Source organism: Perkinsus marinus (assembly GCF_000006405.1).
Source record: "Perkinsus marinus ATCC 50983 genomic scaffold scf_1104296958234, whole genome shotgun sequence".
Classification (NCBI taxonomy): domain Eukaryota; phylum Perkinsozoa; order Perkinsida; family Perkinsidae; genus Perkinsus; species Perkinsus marinus.
In genome coordinates, this window is record NW_003206847.1 from 624,240 (window position 1) to 636,585 (window position 12,346).

Genomic DNA, 12,346 nt, shown 5'->3' on the forward strand with positions numbered 1-12,346 from the left:
ACTAGTATCCTCTCCTCTCTCGCAAGATGCCCATTAACAAGGTCGCACATCATTCCTGCTATAGTGCCACCTAGGAGGAGGAGGACGAAAGTAACCAGATGATTTCAATTTATCCGCCGTTTAGTATACTTACAGGTTTTCTGCGCCTCATCGAGCTTATTTTTTTTCAGATCCTTTTCCAAATTGTCCAATAATTTCGATACCTACAACAACCCTCGTGATTCATCAACAACGACCTAACAACACGAAGCTAACCTCCTCATGATCATGTCCCTCCTGTTCCAAGGCGCTCGGCTCCTTTAGATGCTTCCTATAGAATGGGAAGATCTGTTCGTCCTCTTGGAGATGATGGACCAATAAGAATTTAGCCGTCATGTCGATAAACCTAAACACGAATACGCCATAACTCCCTCCCATCCTCATAACTCCAACAACGTACTGCTTGAAGCTCTCCCTCTCTTCAGGGGCTACCTTCTTATTCGCAGCAATGGTGAAGGACCTGGTTAATGATACTCCAATAACATCAGACTTAGTAAAGTGAATCACCTCTGAATGACACGATGAACTCCATTCTGGCCGAATATGAACTCCTCGAAGTAATCCTTCGATGCGATCTTCTTAGGGCCCCACAAGAAATTTCCCATGTTATTAAATCAGCTAATCTGTACACAGCATATAACACCAGCTACTGAGACATCCAAACCAACTCAACGATGACTGTGTCGCTGCACAGCTTACAGGGTATCTAAACCAGGATACGGGACAGCCGCCCCTCCACACAATGTTGTGTCAAATAATGTCTCCAGGTGAATGCCACCACACAGAGGGAGGCGTCCTAGCTTCCTACTCAGCAGCACTAGCGAGATCGTCATGGATCTACTCAGTAAGTAGCTGAGGAAAACTATCATTGACAACTCCTTATTGGCATTTGATTCTTCAGATGTATCAAGATTCATTAATACCGGTTTGAAACCGGTGAGAGTCATTTTTCGTGGAAAAAACGAGAATTTCTCCATGAAAAGTAGTCCCCTCACAGTATTATCATCCTCAATGAGAGTCTTCACAGTAACGGTCGGAAGGTATCGACACCGCGCAGCCTCGACCGGCTACCAAAGTGATCAACGCCCTCTCCTAGAGATAGAAAGCAGCGACTGACCGGTGGAGGAGTCTACAGTCATGACAGCACTTCAGCGTTGCATTCACCCATCCTCTGGGAGCAAGCCTACCCTCGTGCGGTTTGTGGGAGGACATCTATACTGAGCATCTCGAGATAAAAATTGTAAATGATGAATTGTGGAAGACTGAACTAAACCCACATCAAAGCGAGATACGTGAACCATTATCAATACGGTACGATACAAGAAACTGTTGGTGGCACATTTCTACTCCGAACTTGGGGACGGAGAAGGGGAAGAAGAAGACTCGTCTGATGGTTTATCCTCTCCTTCCTCGACCACCTGTCCTGTAGAGCTCGGAGGCTGTTGCTGCGGAGGTTGTTGCTGCGAAGAACCTGAAGTCACCACAAAGAGAGCTGATTAATCCCAATCGTTTGCGCACGAGTCTGTCTACCACACGTACGCACAACAGCATGTAAATGACAGAGATAACGATGCAGACTGCTACTGCTGCCTCGAGTGGTTTATATACTCACCTGTGGTAGTGGTGGTTGTCGACGCTACTTCTGTTGTTGCTAGAGCAGCACTGCTAGATGACGACGAAGAGCCACCTCCTCCTCCTATATTGACACGTACATATGCAGTCTCATACCATTCCTTTGGTACCTTCTCCTGACCGCTCCACACGGGTGACCTTACTACTCGGTCCTGCAGCTCCCTCTCCTTCCTCTGCAGCCTCACCGGGATGCTTACGTTTCCCTCCTCCAACAGTCGGCGGCTGAGATCCTTCCACAGGCTTTCTCAACGCTACTAAGGCCTTGCTCAGCTGAACTCGATACTCCTAGAAACAAAACCCAATTGTTAATCACGCGAGTCTTCAACGCATTTCAAAGACCGTAAATATGCATACCACTCCAATGGCAAATTACGCCAAGAACCTCCCCTCCTCCTCCTAGACACCTCATGCACAGATATTCACCTGTAGTATCCTAGCTGAGCCTTGCAACAGCTCAATGTTCCTCTTATCCCTCACCACCCTACTGGTCACAGGTTGACTACTACCACTAGCCACCCCTTCAGCAGCCTTCATACCTACTGCTGCTGCTGCTGCCGTCTGAGTAGATGCCGTCGCGTGCATCTATCACACAAGTTACCGCACGGCTCGTAATTTCAACTCCTACTTTAGCTTGTTGTTGGTCTGCTGCTGCTGTTACGGCAGTCGCTGCAGCAGCAGCCGTCTTGACCTTCTTCTCCTCTTCTTTAAGTTGGTCTTCCATTTTCTTCATTTCCTCCCCTAACTCCTTGATACGATTATCCCTCAACTTCCGCATCCCCTGCTCTTGATTCAGCAAACGAAATCTTCATCGATAACTGAGTTCAGATCCATGAAATCATTCATCAAACCAATTCCCGACACCTTTACCTGTTCTTCAAGATTCTTGGCCTTCTTTTCAGCTTCCTGCTTCACACTATTCATATTCGCCTCGTGATTACGGACCTGTCAACAATTGACACGCGTATAGAGTCGATGAGAATTCCAACGATGGCATTTGATAACTTTCTCACCTGACTCGCGAGTTCAGCAACTCTCCCTTGCAAAACCTTGGATGCATTCTGCAGAGACTCCACTTTAGCATCCTAAAACCAACACCAGCACATCCTGTCAATCACTACGACATGCATCGCCCTCTCTTGCTGAACTTCAATAAGCACCCTCCTCCTCCCCACCTTATCCTTAACATGTGCTTGGGCCTGTGCCAGCTCGGCCTTCAACTTCCGCTCATTCTCCCTCAACTGTGCAATCTCAGCCGGCTCCATATTGGCATACCTAAGGAGACACACCATCACATTCAACATATCCTCCCCTAGTATATACTTCTTAGTAAGCTCAGCATGCAACTTCTCAAACCTCTCAGCCTTCGCTGCCGTCGCCTTCATTGCTACACTCTGGTGACGGAACCTCTCAGTGCACTAAAGAACATCAGCATCGACCTCGTGAGTCATTCACAGACTTGGTAACCTCCCAACAGTTCCGCATAGACTATGAATTCAGCCCCAAGTCACGGGCGTAGTGTTCTGCTCGAATGCAGGGGTAACCAAAATTTTCATACAATTTTTTGATCACCGAATGCAAAATCCAGGCCTAAGGTGCCAGCCGACCGTAATACTCTGCATACCTCATTCAGCTGTGCCTTCAACTTGCTGCTCTCCTCCTTAGCAGCTTCTAGTTCTGCTTGAGTCTTCTGCAAGTTCTGTCGTTGTGTCTCTAAAATGTATCAAACATCCTTCAACCACCCCCAGCGAAGGATACCCTCACCAAGCTCCATCTTCAACCGGTGATATTCAGATTCGTACATCGACAACTCCTGCACCTTCGCATTCAGCAAGGAGTACCTGTACGAGCAGCGAAAATGGTCAATCCAAAAATTCTCCTTCGCTCCGCTAAGACCTACTTTTCCTCAGATTCTCTCATCCTCTCGATATGATCCTCCTGCTGCCTCAGACGTTCCTCCAGCCGGTTAAGATCCTTCTCGAGACCCAATGACCTCGTCTTATGCCGAGAGCACTCCAGGAGCTACACGGGCATCTTGCAGTCTTGACAAATCTTACATTTCCTCAACTCACCGCTTCCTGTTCTCTCGCAATGAGGAGCTTCTTGCTTTCATTCACTTGCTGCAATAGAGCCTTCAGCTTGCCAATCTCGTTATGGGTCGGTGATCCTGTTGTGCTGTCCTCAGTCTTCTTCGACGATGATGATGACGATGTGAACAAAGTTTGGTATCTTGGAAACTCGTTATCACACAATAAATAATCGAGATCATCCCATTTGCCCATGATGATGAACAGATGATCATCATCATCAGTGACGCCTCCTCCCTATACCTTACTTATCATTCTCTTCTGCCAATGCCTTGATACGTTGTTCACTTTGTGTAACCATCTCTTCTGCTGCACTAAGCTGCCTCTTAGTCTCAGCATGAGCCTCATCCTTCTCCTTCAATTTACCCTCGAGCTCTTCAATATCCCTCTTCATATCCTCTACAGCCTTCTCCCCCTCCTGTCTAGCTGCTACCAACTGCTCTGCCTCCTTCCCTCTCTTAATGAACTCTCTAGTGTACTCCTGCTTAGCATCCTTCAACGCATTGCCAGCCTCCACAGCCTTCGCGTTCGCCAACTCGATTTCGCCCTAAGACAAATGCATCTTCCGGGATTCGAACCCGATACCTCCAGCTCACATACCTTAGCCTGCTTCAGATCTTCCTCCAGATTATGTATTTGCTCCCGTAGTGCTTCAGCATCGCTACGTGCCAGACCACCCTACAGCAAATTTCACAAGGGAATAAGAATCTTCAAATTTCTAACCTTAGATTCGAACTCCTCTATCTTCTTCTCTGCGTTCTGTACAGCCGTTCGAGCTGCCGTCAACTCCGCCTCCTTTGCGTTCAGATCAGCTGTCAACTTCCCAACTGAGAGCAACAGAGTGCTAGTATGATGCACGCACGCGCATCCCATTATCTACTCTTCTCATCACTATTCTTGATCTGATCCTCCAAACTCTTAACAGCCCTCTGCAGCACCTAAAAGACACCACAATTTCAATCCCCTCAAAACCTCCTCCTCCTCCGTCCACAGCCCTCACTCCTCAACAGCTACCATAGTGAATACCTTACCTCACTGCTAGACTTCTGTGCCTCAACCTCAGCCCTCGCCACACTCAGCATCCTCTCGAGCTGTTGCCTTCCGGTGGAGCTACTAGATGCCGACTCACCCGCAGCACCAACAGGCGGAGGAGAAGAAGCAGAAGACCCGATAGAAGCCCGACTCTGCAAGAGGAATCCACAGCGGAGCGAAGTCGGGTTTGCCTAGTATCCCACCTTATACAGCTTAATCTTATCAATCAACGACTGCTTCTCTGTAATCCAACCCCGTCTTTCATCAGCAAACTTTGATGCTTCCTAAATTCCGTGCACCATGTATCACCTTCGCACCAACAGCAACAAGCCTTACCTCTTCTAACCGCTTAATGGACTCCTTCGAAGAGCTTAAAGTAGAGCTCTGCTCCTCATATGCCGAACGATAAAACACAAGACTGAGATCGATGTACCAAAGATACTCTGCTGCGCACAGCGAAGATTCCATCCTACTTGTTCTTCAACTCTTCCATCTCATGAAGGACCTTCTCTGTCTGCTCCCTCGCCATCTCTCTCGCGCTCTGGGTCTCCTCAGACACCCCTAACAACCAGACGACCCAGGTTCGAGTCCCACACCTGACACTCTTATCCTTACGCTGTTGGGTCTCCACCAAAAGGCTAGCAATCTTGGCCTTCTCTCCCAACACAGCTTGCAATTGCTCGCTGAACTGAGGAAAGATTAAACTATGCTATTCCGTATCTTCCACGGTCAACCAAAAGGCTATTCCTACAACTTCCACTCGAGCTTGTGCACTGTGCATCTTCTCCAACGCCTCTGACTTCTCCCTCAGTGCTATCGAACGCTCGTGCACTACCTAAGTAGAATCTTAGGTCCACTTAGAAAGATGCAAAAGAGGTCCGGAACCGACATACTGTTTTAACAGAGCCTTCCAATGTGGCATTCTGCGCCGCTAAAGATGCACTCCTCTTCTCAGTCGCCCGTGCATCGTCCTCCACCCTCTTCAAAGATGCTCTCAACTCCGACATGGCCTCAGAGATCACCGACTAACGTAGACGATGTGCGGAAGAAGTGGTATGTAATTCACCACAACAACTGCTACCTTCCTATCCTTCTCTAGTTGCAACATCGTCTTTAGGCGTATACTCTCCGTGCTGAGCTTCCTATTCTCCTCCCTCAACGTTAGACTTTCTTGTCGTAGCAAGTCGATCTCTGAAAACGAACATCCAAGGTGAACCCCATAGCCCAAACGAATTGCCCACGTTTCTGTGATTCAGTTTTCACCGTCTCCAACTTGTCTTGTAGTAAACTGATCTTTCCCTCAGCAGCATTGGAGGCTCCTCGGGAAGGGGAGCTCACAGCGCCCGCTCCTGCATCACCAGTCCCTGAAGGATGATATCTTCAGGTCGAACAGGAAGATGCAAAGTAGGTCCAACTGCTGCCACATACCATCAGCTTGTGCTGCTGACAAGTCCTGTAGAGATTTCCTCATCTCCTCAATGTTCTGCATCAGCTCTCTCTTCTCTTTATCAGCCCGGGAAAGAAGGCCTTCATATGTCGCCCGGTCAGATTCACGAGCCTTCGCACTGGACAAGGACAAAAAACTCCGTCACGCGCCACAAAATTACCTCCACGAACATATCATACCATACATACCCCAATACAAGTGACACCAAGTAACACCCCCCACAAAGACGACAGCCCCAACATGGCATGTTAGGAGGTATGACTCGACACACAAGGATTCCCCCTCTTCCCCTATTACAGATCCTTATAGGCTTCATCCAGCTTCTGCCAGTCTAGCCTCAACTGAGCTAGCTCCTTCTGAGCCTCAATCTCACATTCATTCCGTAACCTAGCTACTGATGCCTTCAATGATGTATTCTGTGATACCTACACACCCCAATACGACTCCGCATGAGCACCACCACCAGCAGTAGTAGCATCATCACTTACCAGCTCTGCTACCGTCATAAAGGTGACTGGTGATGATCCCTCTACGACAGGGACAGCCCCCGCCTCACTCGGAGACGATGACGGCGACGATATCGATGACCTGATGATTATGATTATGATCATAGTGAATCCACATACATCAGTAATGCATGAGCTCTCCCTCTAGACGTGCTCTCTTTCAATGACCCGAACATGTATCAACTAAATCAGCGTATCATCCCTAACGACCAGTCAAGGCCTTCCGGTTACCAAAACTATTTTGAAAACAAGTCAGGTTTTGACACGAAAGCCAACTTCTCAGGGGAGCCTTGTCCACTAATTCTTCTACTAGGCCTTCGTGACGAAGGGACTTCATATAAGTCTATTGATTCGATCAATGAACTAGACATAGGCCCCCGGTTCGATCTCCGGATTGGACATTTTTCCGTCATTATAGGTTTTCGTGTATATCTCGTCGAGCTGTTCGCATAATCGAGTTTTTCGATTTGGACGAAAGCCTCAGCATATAGAGCAGTCATTTGATCCATATAATGGCCTCCTACGCATCGTAGTTAAGCCAGAATAATTCTGCACGCACGCACAACGCGAAAGTTCCTGTTGTTGCGGTATATGCTCCGCTCGCTTCGCTCGCTCCTCATATCCGACCCCGATATTACATTCTCTTCCTCTTCATAACTCCTCCTCGACTCCCACTACTCTTCATAACTTCTACCTCATGCAACAACACCGATGTTTGATTGACCTGCTCCTGCAACTGCAACCTCAGACTAGACACGCTGGCCTCCATCTGTCGACGTGCATGGGACTCGCTGTTCAATCTAAGGACGTTGATATTCGATACGAATTCCAAGTTGAATAAGACACTAAATAGCTCATACCACACCTTCGCGAAATTCATCTTACTTGTCCTTAGTCTCCCTCAATCGAGCGTTACCTATCTCTATCTTCTCATCTGAGTCAACCAATAATCCACTACTATGTACGTGTATGACACCCTTACTTGCATCTTGGAGTTTCACAACAAGATCATCATTCTGACGTTGGATGGCGTCTATCTCGGGCGCCTTTGCTTCAACGTGGGCATTGATCTCATCCAAAACGTCCTCCAAATGCCTGAACATATCCAAGGTTGAAGCATGCTAGATACAAAACATGTCCAGTGGGAGGTCTCACGCATTGGCTTTCCTCAGCTCAGTAGCTTCATCCCTAGCCGTCATCAATGCATCAACCAATGCCGATAGAGGGAACCCTCCTTGTGGTAGAGCTAACAAGCAACCCAAAACAGTTTCCTCTACAATCACTAACTGTCTACCAACCCACCTTCAACTCCGAGAACTTCACCAGCAATGTCCGTGATCGAACGCCGTTGCCGGCCCCCCTCTTCCATAGTAGATGTATTAACAGCAATCTGAATAGAGACATATTCCAAATCTCACTCGTCCCTTGCCGCTTGCCTTCTCTCTAAGATACTTTTCCTTCTCCTCCTTCAATGCGTCTCTCTCTTTCACCAACGCTGCTCTCTCCTTCTCCACCGTTTCAACCTTTCCTCGCGCCACCGACAACGAACATAACGTCTAATAAGCACAGGTCTCCAACCTAACCCATTCACATATCATTACATTATTCAACTCCTGCTTGGTCTCAGCCAGTTCCCCACTCTGCGTTTTCAGCTGTTCTTCCAGATTACACACCATTTGCTGTTTCAAGCTGATGATACCCTCTAGACTAGACTTTTCACTCGCGCCGCTCTCCCTTGCCGAGGCCAAATCCTTCACTGTATCCTCCAACCTGTTGTCCAACCCCTATGTAGGCCTCGGACCTCAGAAACGACTTACTTCCTCTCTGAATTCTCATGTAACTTAGTAAGACGTCGACACTCCGCCTCAGCATTCTCCAAACGGCTCTTCATCCCAGACAGTTGTGTACTGTGATCCAGTCTGATCGAGGAACCCCGTATACAGAGCAGATGAAACCTCCGTGCATCGATCATAACGCTTATGTACAGTAGCTTCACCGACCGATACTACTCAGCGATTACCAACAACAATTCCTGAGAGTATATACCCCCTATGTAGTCTATGCAGGAACCCCACACTGTAGTAGACGGTAGATTATTCCCGGGATTCACTCCGTGATCAGTGTCCTATATCATAAGAGTTCACAATGGGGATGAGTACGAAGACTGATATTATACTCCATCATCGAACCCTTTGGCGCTAGTATGATAATCACCTCGTCTTCTGCATTTCAGTAAGAGTCCTCTCTTTATCCGTCGTAGCATGCTCTACTAACTGCCACAACTCCTCCACCTTAGATCCTAACCTTTTCGTCTCTGCTTGCAATGATTGATTATCATACTCTAATGGTCGCAGCCGACCTACAGAGCATACCATCCAACATCAGGTGAGGACCTTCCCCCCCCTACTATTAGCATCGGATAGCTGACATTGTAGAGAGAGCTTCTCCGACTGTAGCTCTCCCAGTTGTCTTGTCAAAACTAACAACTCTCGTGTAAGTCGGGATACTCTAAACACACCAAAGCAATGACCACATACTGTAGTGGGTGAACCCGTCAAAGGTGAGCCGACCAGCCCTCTACCGTACACCAGATACTCCCGAAACATTACTCTGTCGTCGAGCCCGTCACCGTTTCCTGTTGGTCGCTCTCAGATGTAGCAGCGTCACTAGAGGAGGTAGCAGTGGCCAGGACAGGAGTAGCCTGGATGATAATGAACTACTACATACCAGACGGAACAACGCTCACCTGTACCTCGACAGCACCATCACCCCCGATCTGCTCATTGTGCTGTAGCTCTACATCCTCTGCTGGTGCCTATGATATTACCACTACCGCTACTATGCCATACCACACCACCATTACTTCCTTCTGCTCGGATGGTACCTCTACAGCCGCCACTCCCTCCTCCTGTTGTTCATGCCTCACTGACTGCAAAGAGACGATATCGATAACATCCAGATGGTAATGATCTACATCATCGAGTGCCGCTTCCATGAGGTCATCGAACATCGCCATCTCCTCCTCCTGCTGCTCATCATCATCCCCACCTTCTGCAGCAGGCTGGTCTAAAGAACAGCATGACTGTTACAATAACCCTTTGAAGACGTTGATACGATTCACCCGGCCGGTAATTGTTCGAATAATACTCGCGGCTTGGAGGTATGTAATTCAAGCTCATATAAGGGAGAGTACTGTTACGGACTATGAGTATTATATCAGACTACATAACCCACCATGGTGGTCGTCGTCGTCTTCCTCATCATCAACAACCGCCTCCTCCACTACTGCTCCTGCCACCTCTTCCTCTTGCCGCTGTTGCTGCTGCTCATGAGTACCTATGAAATGCCAGTCGAAGCATGCAATGTGTATCACCAACAGGAGGAAACAGCAGCAGCGGCATTCATACTAAATCCTAATACCATCACTATGAATTCCGCAAGCCCAGCCAACACCCCAGAGTCGTCACCATCGTCATCATCAGTGTGAGCTTCCTGTGAAGACTCCATCCCTTCATCCGATGTTGTCATATTGTCATCAGCATCATCACTGGTAATATGAACTGACCCTTCGCTATCGGGTAATCCAGAGGGGGTATCCGAAGGCGGCGATGATGACATTAAATATTAGAGGACGACCGGTCCGACTTCAAACGTTGATTAAGATGAAAGTCAAACTCAAGACTATTGTCATATCGAAATAGACAAGAAGGTAGTGATTGAAGAATTCTTCATATTAATATTGTAGGGATCGCGCCCTACGCGCTCGCCCTTGTAATCGTTATCGTCTGATCACTTATATTCGCTCGCCATCGATCGCGCTATGCACGTATGCGCACTGTGTGATCATGAACTAAGGATAAGTAGAGTTACAACTCCTTTTTGATCCTTCTCACTCGGCTGCCCTTCCTCGAAGGTCTGCCCTTGTTGTGAAGTTCGACTACGCTATCCACTGAAGTCTGGCTACTAGTTGTGTTGCCCAGTAACAGGCACAACATTCTGGTAGCAGCTCCTTGTTGATCGACGACGAGCCCAATGACGAATAATACTGGTGATAATCGCCCCCAGGTTGATGAAGCCGCCCCCTTGAGGATTAGTCTCTCGATGCCCCCTGCTTTCGATGGTATCTCCGGTAGCTTTAAGGATTGGCTAAGACGTTATGAGCAATGTGCCCTTGCCGCCGGATGGTCCACTCAACAGCAGGCAGAACGCCTTGGTCTGTACTTGAAGGAACCCTTTCTCTCTGGTTGGGATGCTTATGCTAAGAAGGTGAACTTCGAGGAAGACAAGAAGTCCCTCCTGAAGATATTTGATCATGTCCGTCCCCACCAAGCCCTGAAACAGTTCCAAGAGCTACGCTGGTCTAAAGGTCAGCACCCCGCTCTCTATGCTGCAGCTCTACAACGACACCTCAACCGGTACTATACCAAGGAGAAGTTCCCCGAGCTCTCTGAAGCGGACAGGACTAAGAACATGGAGGAGATGATCATTGACCGACTGAAAGCAGATCTACCCCCCATGGTCCGGTTCCAGCTCCTCTTGAAAGAGCCTAAGAACCTCAAGGAGGCCTGTATAATGTGTGACAGCGTTCTTGCCCTTGACGACGCTAACTCCAACACCATGGTCGAGACACCGGCTAAGGTTGCCACAGCCGCTGGTGTTTTCGGTAGTCAACCGGCCGATGACTCGGCGGATACGCTCACGAAAGCTGATGCCAAGCGTATCGAACAGAAGCTCGACAGGATTCTGGGTGGTATGAGAAGCAAGAGTGATGGTCCTAAACAACAACCCGATATTAATGTCACCTCTACTGTGGCCCTTACTCGGCCTAGAAACTGCGGTATCTGCAAGGCCCAGGATCATCCGACCTACTACTGCCCTAACAAGAAGTTCTCGGAAGGTTGCTACTGGTGCGGCAAGACTGGTCACTTGGCTAGAGATTGTTACCAGAACCCGAATAAGGTGATCCGTAATAAGGCCTCTAAGCCCCCTGGAGGTTCCCCCTTACCGCTGGGAAACCCCCAAGGCGGTCGATAAGCGGCCCTCGATCGCCAATACCATTTGCCCTTGAGACTTTCGGCGGGTCTTATGGCAACTTTCTCTACGCCGATATTTCATCTGACAAGGCCGCTCGAGGTCCTTGCCACGCTCTAGTTGATACTGGTAGCTGTTATACTTTATTAGACGAACGTTGTGTCCCGGCTGGTGCCAAGATACAACCTGTTCGTGGACTTGAACTTATTTCTGCACAGGGTCATAGCTTCGATTTGCTAGGAGCTGTCGCCCTTACTCTGTCCTTGTACGATTCGACTAACTTAGATAATCCTTGTTTACCGGAGGCAGACCCCCCGCCGCCGGGTCCAGACCTCCCTCCTGATATCGTGGTACCTATGGTATTTTTGGTGGTGAAGGCGTGTGTTCACCCTATCCTTCTAGGTAGCGACTTCTTGGCACACTATAGGATGTCTGTGGTCTATCAAGAGCTTGGCCCTCCATTACTACAAGTGTCTTGAAGACAGACCTATTCCGTCTGTAACGGATGCTGGTCGCGGTTACTCTGTATCGGCGACTCGAAGGAACCTGAACCCTTGAAGGTACCTACCCGTATG

The 12,346-nt window shown here is 48.5% G+C and overlaps 3 protein-coding genes across 3 annotated transcripts; 1 reads left to right on the top strand and 2 right to left on the bottom strand.

Annotated features, from left to right (window-relative positions):
- Positions 1 to 1,382: 1,382 nt before the first annotated feature.
- Positions 1,383 to 2,446, bottom strand: Pmar_PMAR006217 (conserved hypothetical protein; the record flags this gene model as incomplete). Its single annotated transcript, XM_002774544.1, has 5 exons — positions 1,383 to 1,510; positions 1,652 to 1,735; positions 1,782 to 1,956; positions 2,095 to 2,253; positions 2,297 to 2,446. The coding sequence occupies 5 exons, from the start codon at positions 2,444 to 2,446 to the stop codon at positions 1,383 to 1,385; spliced, it is 696 nt and encodes a 231-aa protein (XP_002774590.1).
- A 14-nt stretch (positions 2,447 to 2,460) lies between these two features.
- Pmar_PMAR006218 (235 kDa rhoptry protein, putative) lies at positions 2,461 to 10,268 on the bottom strand (the record flags this gene model as incomplete). Its single annotated transcript, XM_002774545.1, has 39 exons — positions 2,461 to 2,613; positions 2,682 to 2,753; positions 2,844 to 2,943; positions 2,992 to 3,086; positions 3,293 to 3,381; positions 3,433 to 3,509; positions 3,569 to 3,690; positions 3,741 to 3,897; positions 4,004 to 4,302; positions 4,356 to 4,433; positions 4,479 to 4,582; positions 4,636 to 4,693; positions 4,787 to 4,939; positions 4,991 to 5,071; positions 5,124 to 5,205; positions 5,261 to 5,348; positions 5,403 to 5,475; positions 5,539 to 5,622; positions 5,681 to 5,812; positions 5,869 to 5,978; positions 6,029 to 6,151; positions 6,216 to 6,352; positions 6,532 to 6,659; positions 6,723 to 6,822; positions 7,379 to 7,540; positions 7,626 to 7,674; positions 7,723 to 7,835; positions 7,896 to 7,986; positions 8,043 to 8,130; positions 8,159 to 8,296; positions 8,342 to 8,510; positions 8,558 to 8,659; positions 8,955 to 9,099; positions 9,148 to 9,248; positions 9,350 to 9,441; positions 9,487 to 9,555; positions 9,604 to 9,806; positions 9,975 to 10,076; positions 10,208 to 10,268. 39 exons carry the CDS (start codon positions 10,266 to 10,268, stop codon positions 2,461 to 2,463), a joined length of 4,380 nt encoding a protein of 1,459 aa, XP_002774591.1.
- A 573-nt stretch (positions 10,269 to 10,841) lies between these two features.
- On the top strand, positions 10,842 to 11,774 carry Pmar_PMAR006219 (hypothetical protein; the record flags this gene model as incomplete). Its single annotated transcript, XM_002774546.1, has 1 exon — positions 10,842 to 11,774. The coding sequence occupies one exon, from the start codon at positions 10,842 to 10,844 to the stop codon at positions 11,772 to 11,774; it is 933 nt and encodes a 310-aa protein (XP_002774592.1).
- Between the last annotated feature and the right edge of the window lie 572 nt (positions 11,775 to 12,346).